The sequence below is a fragment of the Aptenodytes forsteri genome, unplaced genomic scaffold, assembly GCF_000699145.1.
Source record: "Aptenodytes forsteri isolate BGI_AS27 unplaced genomic scaffold, ASM69914v1 Scaffold8, whole genome shotgun sequence".
Taxonomy (NCBI): Eukaryota; Metazoa; Chordata; class Aves; order Sphenisciformes; family Spheniscidae; genus Aptenodytes; species Aptenodytes forsteri.
The window spans coordinates 13962239-13978066 of NW_008796218.1; the positions used below are offsets into that span (position 1 = coordinate 13962239).

Consider the following 15828-nt stretch of genomic DNA (forward strand, 5'->3'; position numbering starts at 1 on the left):
TAGAGGTACAGTAAGGATCTCAACATCTGTTTTCTATTTAGGGAATAACAGACTGGTTTCCATTCCATTATCTTGAAAGTTAAAGTATATGATTACATAAATGTAAAACAGCACTGAGACATATAAAGTTTTTCCACCATTTGATGCATGTTTTTAACTATTCACCCTAAAACAAATTATGACATTATAGAGCTACTGTAAAAAGCATTGCATTTAGTACTGTAGTTCTCTTTTGTTTTCACTACCTCTTCATGCCTTTAGAAACACTCAGAGCCAAAGTTCAGTGGAGAAGTATTAAGACCATACTCAGCTGAAGTTTTCATTGATCCTCTTTCTCAACTTTTAAGTACTATTAATTAGACTTTCTCTCACATCTAAACTGATGCATTGTGAGATGTATCATTGAAATGTATCACATAAACGTAAGGCTGGATATTTGTGTTTTCCGTGATTAGAGCGTAATTTTCTACCATGATTACACACCGTGTTTATTTTTCCCCCCTAAAGCTTATTCCTAATATTTAATACCAAACATGTTTAAAATATCTGGAACTAGAACCAGTGTTTTCATCTGGAAATCTGATAGATTTTTGCAGCTGACGTAAACTGAAGATTACTGAAAGATGCTACAATTTTGATCAGGCTGAGGGATCTTGGAATACACAAAGCACAGATTGAAGGGTAATAAATTAAGGAAAAAATGGTGGTGCAAATTAAGGCAATCTAAGCATGGATCTGTTTCTGCTCTTTACAAGTTTCTCATTCATTTCAGTGAAGTCACTCCTGATCCACAGTAACGTAACCCAGAGTGCGGTATCCAGATCTGGCTGCTCATAGAAGCCAGGAGTGAAAGCCTGTTCATTGCACTGCTTCAGTTTGGTTCACCATTGTTGAAGGATAATACTGCTCATCAGGATTGTACTGCAACTTTGTGCTTCACGTGTCCAATTAAACTTCTGTTCAGATAATGACTATATTCTGTATTTTGCCATTTCAGTCAATACAAAATCAGACATAGTAATTATGGACAGAGGCCCTTACCACATTGTAAGGGTTTGTTGTTACAGGCTATAATCATAGGTATTGGGTTTTTTGTGTGTTTGTTTTTTTCTACACTGCTTTTGCCTGTGGCTTCCAGATTTTGCTCTACGTGTTTTGTTGCTGTGCACAGCTAAATCATATATGATAACTGTACTTCTCACCCTTGTTAGTATATACTTTGGGTATTAGCAAGCTGATTCCAAAGGCAGAAGTACACTTGGCATTTTGTGCTACTTTCAGTTTTCTTATTTTATGCAAGATAATAATCAAATAGTAAGAAAAAACATCAGCGGTCTAACAATGGGTTACAAAACCTACATGAGACACAATACTTTTAAATTGATATATAAAAATATAAATATTTACCATGAAATTGGACAGGTCATGTACCTCTGAAGCTTATACCAGTTGCAAATAACTTCCACATATAGTCCACAGGCCCAGAAATGTTTATGAGAAAGATTTGGCCCACCAGAGCTCTAAGAGACACATGTATTTTCACAATCCACATGCCAGCATATGGAAATAATTACCATCTTTTACTCTTTTTTGAAGAGGTGTATCTTACAAGACCTTCTGGAAGCTACTGGAGACTTTAGGTATGATGACTGAAGTGTAGAAGAGAGATTTCAAAAAGCCTTTTTTCAATGCTATCTTACTTTCTGTAGCTCCTGTCTCAGCCACGATGGCAGGGGTTGTCCCAATTTGTGTAGGAGTTTTGACAGTTCCACATTATGATCTCTGTAGTAGCTTGACAGAAAAGCCCTGCACTGATGGATACAAAAGGAGATATTTTTATTTAATAAAGTGCTGTACTGCAGTTGCTGTGAATTCTAGATTTCAAAGTTTGTTTTACCTGTGTCAAAACTTTTCTTTTTCTTATGCAATTTATATTGTTTTATGCATGCAAGTTTAAGCTCTTCAGTTAGGAGCTGAACTGTAAAATATAATTTCAAGAGAAACAAAGGTTGTCCAAAATGAACACTGAGGTCAAAGCAAAGGATCTGATTCTACTCTCAGATAGTCATGTAAATTAAGAATCACACTGAAGCCGATGTAGTTACGTTGAATTTACTGAAGTGTGATTGAAACCAAAGCTTCTAAAATATCTTCTTATGTAGGTGTGTATCAATTAGTAACCCCATTTTCAGAAGTATTTAGAGTTGAAAAACACAACAATAAACAAACACAATCTTGTCTTATCTCTGGCCAAAAGCCTTCTCACCCAATGATTTTATATCAGTATGATTCTACTGATGTAAAGTTACTTATAATTTAAGTACTGTGAGAAAAAATCCCAGCTTACTTGCCACATTAATACTTACTGCTGTTCAAACTAAGTTTTTATTTGTGTTTTAGTCAGGCTAAATGAAATGGGAATACAGGACAGAATAAACATAAAAGTTACAGCTGGAATAGGAGACTAAACTGCCCTTGGGTACAGGCTGCAGCATTTGATCTGATAGAAATTTCTTCTTTTGAGCATTTGTCTGGGGAAAAAGCAAATTTATAAAATTCACAGAAACAGAACCTAACCTCTCTTAAAACTGGATTATATGAGAGTCTGCATTGCTTGTCATGGTCTAACTACTCTCAAAGACAAGGGACCAGATGCAAATACACATATCTGATCATGACTGAGAAAAAAACATGCACTGTGGAGCCTCTGCTGCTTAAGTCACTTAAGTAAAGGGGACAGGTTTCCAAGGGAATTTCAGGGGTGCCAAGTTTATTTCTCTAAGAGGTGCCAAGTTTTAAAAGCTGGGGTTTTAATTACTTAAATTCTTCACATTTGAAATAAAGAACTGAAAAAGTCTATGCACCCCACAGCTATCTTAAATGTTTCATTTGTAGGGAAAGGTAGTCAAATAATTAACGTCTACTTAATTTTGTCTTCTCTCCCTTCTTATGATTTTGCCTGTGTGGAGTTGATTCTACTGATGTAAAGTTACTTATAATTTAAGTACTGTGAGAAAAAATCCCAGCTTACTTACCACATTAATACTTACTGCTGTTCAAACTAAGTTTTTATTTGTGTTTTAGTCAGGCTAAATGAAATGGGAATACAGGACAGAATAAACATAAAAGTTACAGCTGGAATAGGAGACTAAACTGCCCTTGGGTACAGGCTGCAGCATTTGATCTGATAGAAATTTCTTCTTTTGAGCATTTGTCTGGGGAAAAAGCAAATTTATAAAATTCACGGAAACAGAACCTAACCTCTCTTAAAACTGGATTATATGAGAGTCTGCATTGCTTGTCATGGTCTAACTACTCTCAAAGACAAGGGACCAGATGCAAATACACATATCTGATCATGACTGAGAAAAAAACATGCACTGTGGAGCCTCTGCTGCTTAAGTCACTTAAGTAAAGGGGACAGGTTTCCAAGGGAATTTCAGGGGTGCCAAGTTTATTTCTCTAAGAGGTGCCAAGTTTTAAAAGCTGGGGTTTTAATTACTTAAATTCTTCACATTTGAAATAAAGAACTGAAAAAGTCTATGCACCCCACAGCTATCTTAAATGTTTCATTTGTAGGGAAAGGTAGTCAAATAATTAACGTCTACTTAATTTTGTCTTCTCTCCCTTCTTATGATTTTGCCTGTGTGGAGTCCCATATGTGGCAACTGAATCCCTGTATATGCCAATGAGCATAACGGTTTACCTCAGAATCCATAGGAGGGTATTTTCTACCTTTGCTCTTTCCAAGACACTTTGTTTTTCCTTCTTCCAGGAGCTGACACCAGAAACCTTTATGTGAATCAAACCTGAAACAAATATTTTGCAGGGTAAAGGCTGTGAGATACTGCAGGGAGGATGCATCTCCCAAGTTTAGACTGAAGACTCAAAAGAGTAAACCTAAGGTTATCAGTCTTAGTTTAAGGGCAACCAAATCTAAATGTCAGAATCCAACGGATTTGTATACATCTGCATTTATGATGTACAGAGTGGATGTTACATTCCTGACTGATACCGTTAAATCTGTCTTGCAGCTAATGTCCTTTCTGTTTATGCACGTCAGCGTTCCATGTTCCACTTATGGAAATAAAATTCCTTTCAATTAATCCAAAATTCATATGCAATTCTCACAAAGCAATACTTACTTTGTCCGTTTGTCAGAGGTCTACTTCTGTAACAGTCAAGCTCCACATTGAGTGGCTCAGTGGATGATTCACAGAAAATCTAACCCTGAATTCTGTTCTTTGCAGACATTGAAGAACACATCCTACTGACAGCTCGAAGGAGAGGTATGAGAGGCTTTGTTTTGCAGTGAGCTTACTTACAGACTAACTGGTATTTTAGGAATGTAGGAACATGTGAAAAGGATGATTAAATTAACTCACGTGAGGGCTTCAGAGTAATTATAATGAGGAGAGACTCCCAGAAATTTCTGTACTTCATCCATTACAGTAGATGGGTCAGTTCTCAGCTGCTGTCCATCAATAATTAGCAACTACAACAAATAAAATAAATGGAAGTTTAATTTAAAATTCGTTATTTCAAGCTTCAAACTGAAACTTCCACCTCTGTCAAACTCATTCATTACATGGAGAGTACTGCCCCAGAGAATGACGGTTGGTCCGGTTTTAATTGTCATCATCATTAATGACCTGCAAGCAGGGTAAATGGCAAGTTTATTAAATCTGAAAGGATATTAAATTGGAAGCTGTTGTGACAACAGAGAAATAGCAGTGTAGGATCTAGAAAGATAAGAAATATTGGCAGGAAATTGAGTGAGATTTGTCCAGCCAAGAAAAAAAGGTATTAATGTCTACAGAAATAACCTATAATTCTCATAGACACAAACATATACATATATATGTTACAGTAACGTTGAAAAGCTTGTCACTGGAAATGACCAGAAAGACAGAAACCAGTAGGTAGATGTTAGGTGAAATGCCTTACTTCTAAACCCATACAACAATACAAAATTGTATAAAAAAAACTTCTTTGAGAATACGAATAAAGGCAGATGTTACAAGGACCTTAAGGCAGGGATGTAGATAGATACAGCATGTGCAACACAGCTCTAAGAAAGCCAGGTACTGGTAGGTAATTTCTTTTTCTTCTTTTCAAGTGCTTTACCATACACACGCTCATAGTAGGCTACTTCAGACAGGGCCACCCTTTTACCTGGAGATGAATCTTCAGGGAAACAGGCACTACCTGAGAATTCTATTAAATGTGGTATCATGCCCAAATGACCCACTGATGGTGCAGCCAGTTTGGGTTTTTGTGACTGTTGGAAGAGAAGCAAGGTCCCAAATGAGTTAGTGAAGCATTCATTTCATCATGGAAACACCTCTACTTTTTCCATCATGCTTTAGTTATGAAAAGGAAGGAGGAAATAGATTTGCAGATGTTCAACAGTCTCCTTCTGCAAGCAGTGCTGAAGCTTGTTTTTACATTTCCATGCAAGCAGAGAGGCTAAAATCATATGAATTGCTTCCAGGATTGGATGAAACTTAGAGGTTTGCAAGACTATGAGGTTTCAGAGCATAATCAAAAGGGAGAAAATGTCTTTTCTTTTGAAAGAGCTGCCTTTGGAATTACCCATATATAGCACGTAGATTTAGAGATGTGGATTAGGGGAAGTATCGGGCTGTTCAGAAAGCAGTAGCTCATTCCAGAAGCCTCTGCAATCAGATGCATGATGACTGCCTGAGTCCAGAAATGAACTCACTGCTCCTAAGACACAAGCTTTGAAAACAGGCCTGAAGTGCTTCATAGCACAGAGGTCAAAAAACATCCCAAATGGGGGATATTTCCATCTGAAAGAAAAGGAGTGAGGGCTTTTTTCTTCACTATTTAAAAAACACGTAGGGATAATATCTGTGCCGTTCCCACTTCTGCCACCCCAAAAAAGACATGTAAGAAAAAGTTTTACCAGTGGAAATTCATTCCAATTCTTGACATTCCCAGGGAGCAGGTAACAAAAAATGCTCCCTCTCAACCTTCAGGGAGGTTGTAAAGAACAACTTGTACTGATTTATTCATATCCTGATCTCAGGAAGATGTAATTTCATGAAATTCCTCAAAATCTACGGTATTTCATGTATTGGCAGGGTGGAAAAGTTAAATAGTGTAATTTTTACAAAGTAGATAGCTTCATATATAATGAAAATACTACAGATTAAGTATTTTGAGTCACTTTACAGCGTATTGATCATTTTACTGTAATATTGCTGACAGCTGAAGAGATTGTTTAAGTCCCTGCTCTCCCACTATACATGAGTTACTTTGTGTCTAAAAGTCACCGTGGTGGGAGAGGAGCAAGAAAGACAGTTTGGAGAAGAGAACAGCCTAGAAACAGCCCGAGTCCTTCAGCTTCAGACTGGCCATTTAACGATGGCTGTTGCAAAATCAGCTTGATTTCCTACAGGGCTGGCGCATGAGCATATCTTTTGGCTCATGAAGAAGTTTGTCATACGAGGTCCTCTTTTCTTCTGTATGACTGCAGTGAAGCAATGAATTGTAGGCGGGAAATTAACTTAAGAGACATGAGCTTCCTGAACTTCTAGAGATCTGTCTTGGCCAGACAAAAGAGGACTTTTTGTGTGACTTACAAGACAATAAATTAAGTTAATCAAAATTCTAAACATCTGAATACCAAATTTGCAAAGTACTCTGAGATTTGCAAATTCTTACCATGCAAGACACGTGTGCTGTTACCACTTTTCTAATGAAAAGGGGAACCTTACCTATTCCTGTTGCTACTTCTACCACTTGCTGTATGCCTGCTGACTTCATAATGACATTAAGACTTCAATTCAGTCACACGTGTAGAGACCCCCAAATTTATACAGCATTAAAGTTATAGATAGCCTTAGCTGGTCGTGGTGAGAGCCCTTTTGGTGAAGGAAGGCTCTCATTTTTTTAGATAAGGCTGTACTTTTAAGCTGAGCTGAGCTTAGGTCTGCCTTATGTAACTGTTTTATGCTTCAGCAGTTCCTTGAACTTGCTAACTAGTCTGAATATGGTCTACTGTATAGCGTTGCTTTTGCAATGCAAGTTAATCTCTAGTACTTTTACAGGGAAAACATAAGGCTACCAGGGCTGGTTCTTCGCGATCACTGTGGGATATAACATCTGGCAAAAATCTGTATGACAATGCATATTGTTCAATATTCATGGGTTACTTTTGGAGAAAAGCTAATGAAAACATAATGTAGAGAATTTCATACGAGTATCATGATATTACAGTATTGTGTATCTCATGAAGTCTGCAAGGCTGGCCCAGAAGAGAGTATGTGGAGAATAACACCAACTAGATGCATCAGAGCTTTCTGGGCACACTCTGGGAAAACAGAAGGTGCAGACTCCAGCCAACTTGTCTCAGCTAAGCAAGTCCTGGATAAACAGAAGGTTCAGATTGCAGCCAACCTCCCTCAACTAAAGTAATCTTTAAATGTTGGGTGGGGAGCAGTGCCAGACACACTGCTAACGTCAGAAAAATCCATTCCAGAAATAAATCTACCAAGGAGATACTGATCATGTGATATTGTCTGCCTGGTCTTGTATACCACATGATGTCAGGGCTTAGGATGTGCATCTTCTGAGGCTTGATCTTACACAGGGCCAGAAGGAGGCTAATGATTTGTATGTTATATGCCAACAGAAGCTTGCAGGGAGATCCAATTTTCAGGTTGCTTATGTGCCACCTGTACTGAAACCTATGGGTCCATAAACACACGCCCTTTGAGGCCCAAAGACACACAGAGAAACTGGTCTTAACACAAAGAATACGTTGATGATTCAGGATCAGTGATAGATACCAAAGGTAGACGATTAGGAACACCAACACGCCAAACTGTTTCAGTGCATGAATGAGTCCCAGTAGAGGCTCTGATATGTGGATGCACTGTTATGGGCAGCAATGTGTGAGGGATTTCCAAAATAAAAGTGTGCAAAAGAGACCCAGTGCTTTTACAGTTACAGAAAAGTCATGTTAGGCAAAACATGAATTCACCTAAAAAACTGGTGATGCCTGAGATGGCAAACACGCTGACATACACAAATGCCTTATCTGTATTGCTAACTAGAACAAATCAGAGACAGCTTTCTGGTCTTGAGCCCAAATGGCACAGCATGACCTGGATCCATGCTGCTAAACTCTCTCACCTGCAAAACCCAATTGGTTGTGTCCACACTCCCCAATGGTAATGGTTCTTGTTATCTTTCCGGCTGTGCTCTGGAACTGCTTGGCAAGATGCTTTTTGCTATGAGTCCAAACTGTGCCAGAAGTGTGTTAAAAATCAAGCAGTATGGACAGCAGTGGGACAGCGTGTGAAGTCTTGCACAGGTACAGGTTTATTTACTACTACAATCATAGCCTAAGGAGGTTGACACAGTGGGAGATTACTACATGAAAGGATGAAGTGGGTTAAGATGCTGATGTATTTAAATATTAAGGTGGTACAAAACCACTAGATCACATCCATTTCCATGTGGTAATCCCCATTTCAGATGGAAAAGCTATTTTTTACACCCCAAAGTGTTCAGACACCAAAACTCTTCTCAACCTATGCAGGGAGGGCAGTATCCCAGCTGACTTCCCTTGATGCTAGCTGATACTTGCTACCACTCAGAGTAGACAGAAATATTATTGAGCAGCTTCCCTTTATTTTCCTTCAGTTTTTCTTTTTGGAACCCCGATGGACCATCTGATATTAAAGAGACCACAAAGCACTGCATGCCTGGTTCTCTTTTCCTCAACATTACTGACAAAGAGCCAGACAGAGAGCAATGAAGCATGAGCAAATGAAAAACAGCTGTAAGGCAGCTCAAGGTACAAGAGAGTTCAAGGAGCAGCAGTGACGTTTCCTGAGCTTCCAGATTATTCTGATTTGTTTTGCAGAAGAAGCTCCCAGCTGTAAGGTGCTAAGACATGACATCCGTAGCAATGTCAAGCAACTACTTAGAACACGACTATGAAGAATCACAATCAATGTCTTAAAACACGCTCTAGTATATCTAGGATATCCCTGAGGATCAGTATTTAGTAGGCAAGACTTTTACAAAGGTAATCTTTTAGGATATTATATATATAAGATTAGGATGTCAAGTTACAGTCTTATTCACCTGATAAGGTGGGAAGTAAGTTAGCCATCTTTCAATATGGGTAGCATACCATCCAGGTGCTAGGCATTTCTTTTGGAGAGCTCTAAGCTCAGATGGGGCTCGAGGTCCAGCTGTGATCACCTGATAGAAGCTGAATTTTAGAGCTGCAGGATCTTCGTGTGATCGCTGATGCTGTAAAAGAAGTTACATTGCTGGAACTTTACAGACCACAAAAGTTGGGAAAGTAACACAAAACTGGTTGGTCTAACTGACCTGGCCTTACTGACCTTGCCATGAGTGATTATTTACATTAAAAGCTACTTAAAGTTAAGAAGTCCTCATCTGTATTAATTCATTGAAAATGCTGGGATAAACATTGTTTGTATCAATAAATATTGTTTGTATCAAAAGAAATCAGAAGCTAGACTGATAATAGCAATAACAAAACAATGTATAAATGTTTATTTTCAATAAACTGAGGGGCAGGTTTTGTACAAATGAATGGGGCATAATAAACACAAATACTAAGAAGTTCTGCTTCTAGTTGTTTCATATTTTCTTTTTCTAGCTTACACAAGATAAATACTCAGAAAGGCAAATTTGAACATGGGTATTTATGAGGATCGTTGGATAATTCAGGTCAGAAGGGATCTCAGCAGGTTTCTAGTCAAGCCTCCTGTCCAAAGCAGGGCAAGCTATGGGATCAGACTCAGGGCTGTGATTACTTCTCATCAAAAAATAACATAAAATATGTCATAGAAGTTCCAAGAACTTTGTTCTCTTTGGAATTTTATCTTTTTTTTTAGTATCTTTATTTTGCCAAATTCCTGTTGAAATCTGCAGACCAGAAGAACAAAAATTTCTTAACCTATCTTGTATTTTGAGCATGAACTAGGTAACTGTGTCTATAAACTAATTTTTGTATGTGCTGATTACACAAATTAATCGAGTAAGTAAGCATTTTTACATGCTTATATTACAGGCAGACTTTTGAAAAGGTGGTTTCTGGTATTTTAACCCTTGAAAAATTTTCAGGTTTACAGTGACAGATACCTCAGCCCATGGGTGATCATATATGGTGCACTGACCGACGAATAAAAGCTTGTATTATCCAAACCCTTTTTATATATATATATATATATATACTGAAAGGATATACAGAGAGGATTCAAGGTGGACACCTTGATTTGTGCCTGCCCGTGTTCTTCAAAGTGCATACCTGATACCCAGGAATACGCCGATCGGATGGGTCAATGAGGATGGTGATGATCTTGGCCTTGGGGATGAGGGAAGCAGCCCGCTTAGGAGCTTCCTCAGAATGGAAATAGTTGGCACTTTTCTCAAAGAGGAAGTCAGTGGTGACATTAGAAGGAGTGGGGAAGAAATCCATGTACCTAGGAAAGCAACATCATTCTCAGAATTACTTAAAAGTCACACAAAGGTTGACAAATCTGTTAAGTATATTTTATTCTAGAATAATCAATTAAAATAATAGCCTAATTGCCAAATAAAAGCAAACAGAAGTTTACATTATATTTTTTATCATATTTGACTTGGTACTAGCTTTCTTCTCATTATCTATAACTAGACATTGCAGCTATTTGGTAACTGGATGAAAATGTTACGATATTCATGTGTCGTCTTAAAATTAGTGAATTCTCACTTTCCAGTCGGAACAAACTCCTATCAAAGTCAAAAGTAGAAAATGAGTTTTCCGCATCTGGTGTTTTGCTGACATCAATTACAGTGCAATACCATAAGAAAAAGATATTCAGTATCAGAATTGCTTTTACTCAGAAGAGAGCTCGCTTATGTGGGGAAAATGCACTGAACCTCCCCCCCCAGCTTCATCAGGTAAAAGGTTTCTAAGCAATGACTGCATCTTTCACTTATTGTTCTGAGAGTCACATTTTTGTGGAAACATGGGTTGTATTCCTTTCAGTTTTCTTTGTGAGCTTTCCTCATCCGTTATGAAGTTGCAGTTAATTTCCAGCAATCTCCTATGTCACATACAGACTTTTTTATCCATGGCCCTCAGACCACTTTTCATTATTGTTGGGGAAAAGAATAAATGGGAAATGTTGGTCGTCTTGGTTTTTCAGTTATACCCTGTATTGGTAAAATAAATGCCATTTAAAACAACCTCCTCTGAAGATCATGCTGAAATTTCTTCCTTAGACTTTGTTCTATTCATAGAAGTGAACTACTTCTAATACAAATGACGTGCTCTTCTTGGCTTTGAAATTGTGACCATTGCAGCCAAGGCCAGAAGACTTGGTAGGATGGAACGGACTGATTCACCTGCACTTTTCTTTCGGACACGGATCTCACCAGATGATCATTAGCACACAGGCACTGATTACAAGGTACTTAGAGAAAAGGAAGGAATCTACAGTGGTTTTAAGAAACTGAACTCTGCGACACCCGATTCCGAGAAGTTAATTCTTATGAGCAACTTTTATGTATACATAAGCAAACATTATCAAGTTATTGTTATGTGCTGCTTTGGCACATGAATGGATACCTGTCATCAGAATTGCGCAAGTGAAGCAGACTGGCCTTCAAATGACAATTTTCTATGCACTAGATAAGGAATAATAGTTGTGGATTCATTCAAGGTCTTAAGGGTAGCAGCTAGTAGATTACCTTGTATCAGAGAGACCTAAATGATGTCATGTGAAGGGGTGACAGTTGGGCAGATATGCATAATATGCTCAAAGTTGCACTCAAAAATGCTGCTACAACGCTGCATAGCTATTGCTGGTCTCACATGCAGACTGTATGTAAAAAAGCTGAAATATGAGGACAACCAGACAGAACAGAATGAAAGGCTGTCACTGCCCTGCTAGTTTATTAAATGTTTATATCTGCCTAATGCTAATGCAAATATCTGAGAATATGACACTATTTCACTGAACAAACAACGGACTGTATTTCCCAAAAATATTAAGGCTGATTTGATGAAAATGATGAAGCTATACCAATTTCTTCTCACAAATAAAATTATTATAAACTAATGACCCAACCTGACTGTGTGACCTCAGAATGTTTTACCAGAACATCAATAGCAAAGAAAAAGGCCAGCTTTGAAAAAGGCAATAGGCACTAAAGGCAAATCTGCTCTAGATCATGTATGGTGTCATTATGCTGTTGTACTGAAGTCCTGGTAGCAGACTGAGTAAATACAAGGTAATGAGGATTCCAACCTTATAAGGAAACACCATTAAATATGGCACTACACGAAATTTTGGGAAAAAGTTAATTGATTCTTTAGATAACATGGCAAATTTGAAAAAAGTAGAAGTTGATGTGGTGTCAGTGAAAAATGGCAGAGATCGGACCAGGTGGGATATCAAGGGGTTATAAAATTTAGGCTCAGCATTTCTGCTGAACACAGACTGCAGGACTCTTGCTTAGTACCTCATTCATGAGACAATTATTAAACTTGACAAGGGCAAAGCTGAGAAGGCTTTAGAGAAACTTGTCTAAGAAATCTGTAACAATGCTTACATAAAGAAATGCATGACTGGTCTATTTAGACATCTTCATTTCAAGAGCAGAAAGATCAGTTCTCATCTTACTGCTCTGTTATCTCTACTGGGAGACTACAATACACATCTATACCTCTTTCAAGACAGCAGTATTGAGGTTGCCAAGGGCTGAAAGAACCCTTTCCTGCTTCTGTAGTTAGCCTTGGTCTAAATGTAAGCTCAGACAAAGAGTAAGTCAGAGTCAGCTCTGGGAAAAAGCTGTATCTCCATAACAATAAAAGAAATGAAACTGATTGCTATTTGTGAATACTCCTGCCTTGAAAGAATCCTAGCCAATTAATGGACTAATGAGGAGAGACCTTGTATTTAACTACCATTTGGCAAGCTCATTACATGCCAGCATTAAAATACACTATCAGACTGAAGGTCTGAGAGATTTGTCTGGCAGACAGAATGCAAATCTAAGAGTTAAGTAACTACACCAACGGGTAGTTCTGAGTATCCAAGACTTAACTGTGAGAACCTGGCAGGGGTGAGTGGGGCACGTAGCGCAGAGGTACAAATAGCCAAACGGGTGCTGTAGAGGGAGAACCTGTCAAAAGGATGTACCTGCTCTGTACAGGTTGACTACTGGGAGCTTTATGCACCAGTGCTGTGTTAAGATGAAGGTAATTTGGCCCATGTCTAGCAGACAAATTGTATCTGCACGTTAGGGAAGTGGATACAGCAGGAGGAATGAGAGAAGCAGCAGAGTGGTCTTCTAGCAACATGAAAACATTGATTTTGTGGAAGAACTGGCTCCCTGTACTTAGGCTGTCTCCATCGGTGTGGGCCTGCTACACCTCGCTGGCATGTCATCTTCTCTGACTTCAAAAGTCTCCACAGCAAGGAGTCAGCTTTCTAATTTCCAGTCATTCAGGCAGCACCTCTCTATTGGTAATAACTGGCTGACTCACCACACTTTGTAATAAGCATCTGCTGCAACAATTATAACTCTGTAAAAACTAAGTGACTTAAAAAGAAATTGGATCTGACGTATCTGCACTAAGACCGTATAACAGTGTTCACCCTTTTAATTTTATGGATGAATACGAAGTCAAAGGCAAGAAAACTATTTTCCCTTAAACTGGGGGGAAAAAAGGAAACAAGACAAAATATCAATAATCTTTTACTGGTGCTCCCCAGCCACTACAGCATATTACCACTTTTCATCTTGTAGTGCTTTATACTGCAGCACTTTCTGAAAGTAAGAGAAATCAAGAATGACCTTCTGGGTGTAGCTCTGTCCGGTGATTCCCCGGCAGCCACAGTGAACATGGCAGCAGTGATACGTACTTTTTTAGCACCACTTACTAACCCTACAGAGACACTATCGTTCTCCTAATTACCTGATCGTTGAAAAACATTTTGAGAGGCTTTCCCTGTCCCCTTTTTACCTGATTGCTATTTCTAAATCCTATGTAAAGGAAAAAATGCCTCTCCCTGATACCACCTTTTTTTCCTCTTAAGAAATAAGATTTCCAACAGCAACATAATTTTTGCCTCCGTATATCCAACTAACAACCATTACTGTCCCAACTTCAAAGGCATGTGTAATGAGAAATACATATTTTGTACTGTTTTGCATATATTAACATACGGATATTTACAAGAAAGCCTCACAAAAGTTAGTGCATTTATGTTATTCTGTAGTAAGACTGTTATTCACTTGCATTTATTTATCATTTTAGAAGGACACTGAAGGTTACTTTTTATCTCACTCTATATATAAACAGTTACCATTACCAACAGTAATGTCATTTTTGTATTGTTCACAATATATAAACTTTTATATTTATACTAATAACCCATCTTACCAATCAATCCCCCTGTGGTAGTTATTTCTATTAAAGAACTGTACCTCCTCAAAGGTTTTTGGGCTGGGGGAGTTACTAATGATGGAAGGATGCATGATCAGGAACAAATACAAGGCTGTGGTACCTGCAAATAGGATAAAAGTCCAAGATTTAAAAAAAATACACGCATTTTTTTTGGGTCATACCCACAGATGGACTAAACCAGCTTTATTCCATTTCATTTCAGTGAGGGGATGCTGATTTATGTCACTGAAGAATCTGTGCTTTCTGTGCTTTTAAATTGAAGACATTTAAAGAACTGTAAATAGTTAACACAGAAACTGGAGTGCCAATGCTGAAATCTGTTTCTCACACTTTAATAACTGTGTTTTAAAAATAATTATTGGTTTTTATGAGACTGTCACAAAAATAATCTAAAAATCTCGCACTCAGTGGCTATTGGGGATTGGTGAAGATGAAAGGAAGCACATATGCAATTTTCTGATTACAGAGAAGAAAATTAACCATTAAGTTAATTTATAAACTACTGCAACCTTGCAATTCGCACTGCCATTAGGAACTTCTTGACTTGAAATGAATGCCATGAAATAAAAAGTTTCTATAAAAAAAGACACTTGCAGGACAGACAAGAACTTGCAGTTAAGAATCCACACCATTTGAAAAATGGCTGTCCTTTCCTCCTCCCGCTTTGACAAGATCTTGTCTATCTTGTTGATCTCTTTATCGAAGTGTTACTCATTTTGACATAGAGCCAAAAAAATCCGACACACACCTGAACCCTGCATTCTCAATCTGTGTACTGTCTGTTGTTGTAACCTACATTATTAAACTATATTTGGATGATATCTGAAAATAAAAAAATGCCTTTAGATGATCAAGATCGCTACGCAGCCGTCTGAGTAGAAAGTGATTAATCGGTATTTGAACTTACACATAGCCTATCTTGTTGAAATACAATAAAATCTCACCAGTTTTCTGGGGTCCTACAACCAAGAATTTTGGTAATCGATCACAGGTTTTTTCTTTAGACCAGATATCTCTGTGCCGTTTGTCATCACAGGGATTCTAAAGCGGAGAAGAACAACTAAGAATTTCATTGGTAATCACACCTGATAAGGTTCTCAAATTCTGTTTATATAAATTATCAATTTTTCACCAATGTACAAATATTCTCACATGAAAATATTATTTTCCCTTATGACAGAAAACCATGTTATGTATTAAAGAACTATTTCAGTCATTCAGAAAGGTATTTGCAATGTAACCAGGCCACAAACTGTATCTCCTTAAGTGTTTTCTTTTTTCTTTTTGAGGAGACAAGTATGTTGAAGAAATGTGGTTTTCATTCTAACTCATTCCTACATATATATATATAGTTG

The 15828-nt window shown here is 37.8% G+C and overlaps 1 protein-coding gene across 1 annotated transcript in view; it reads right to left on the bottom strand.

Annotated features, from left to right (window-relative positions):
* Positions 1 to 1691: 1691 nt before the first annotated feature.
* Positions 1692 to 15828, bottom strand: part of LOC103906816 (bifunctional heparan sulfate N-deacetylase/N-sulfotransferase 3) — a 64194-nt gene continuing 50057 nt past the window's right edge. Inside the window, exons 7-13 of the mRNA XM_009288875.1 lie at positions 15418 to 15514; positions 14450 to 14573; positions 10322 to 10496; positions 9124 to 9294; positions 4386 to 4495; positions 3707 to 3809; positions 1692 to 1811 (exon numbers count right to left, since the gene is read on the bottom strand). Coding sequence (XP_009287150.1) covers positions 1692 to 1811; positions 3707 to 3809; positions 4386 to 4495; positions 9124 to 9294; positions 10322 to 10496; positions 14450 to 14573; positions 15418 to 15514 — 900 coding nt within the window. The remainder of the gene's footprint in view (positions 1812 to 3706; positions 3810 to 4385; positions 4496 to 9123; positions 9295 to 10321; positions 10497 to 14449; positions 14574 to 15417; positions 15515 to 15828) is intronic.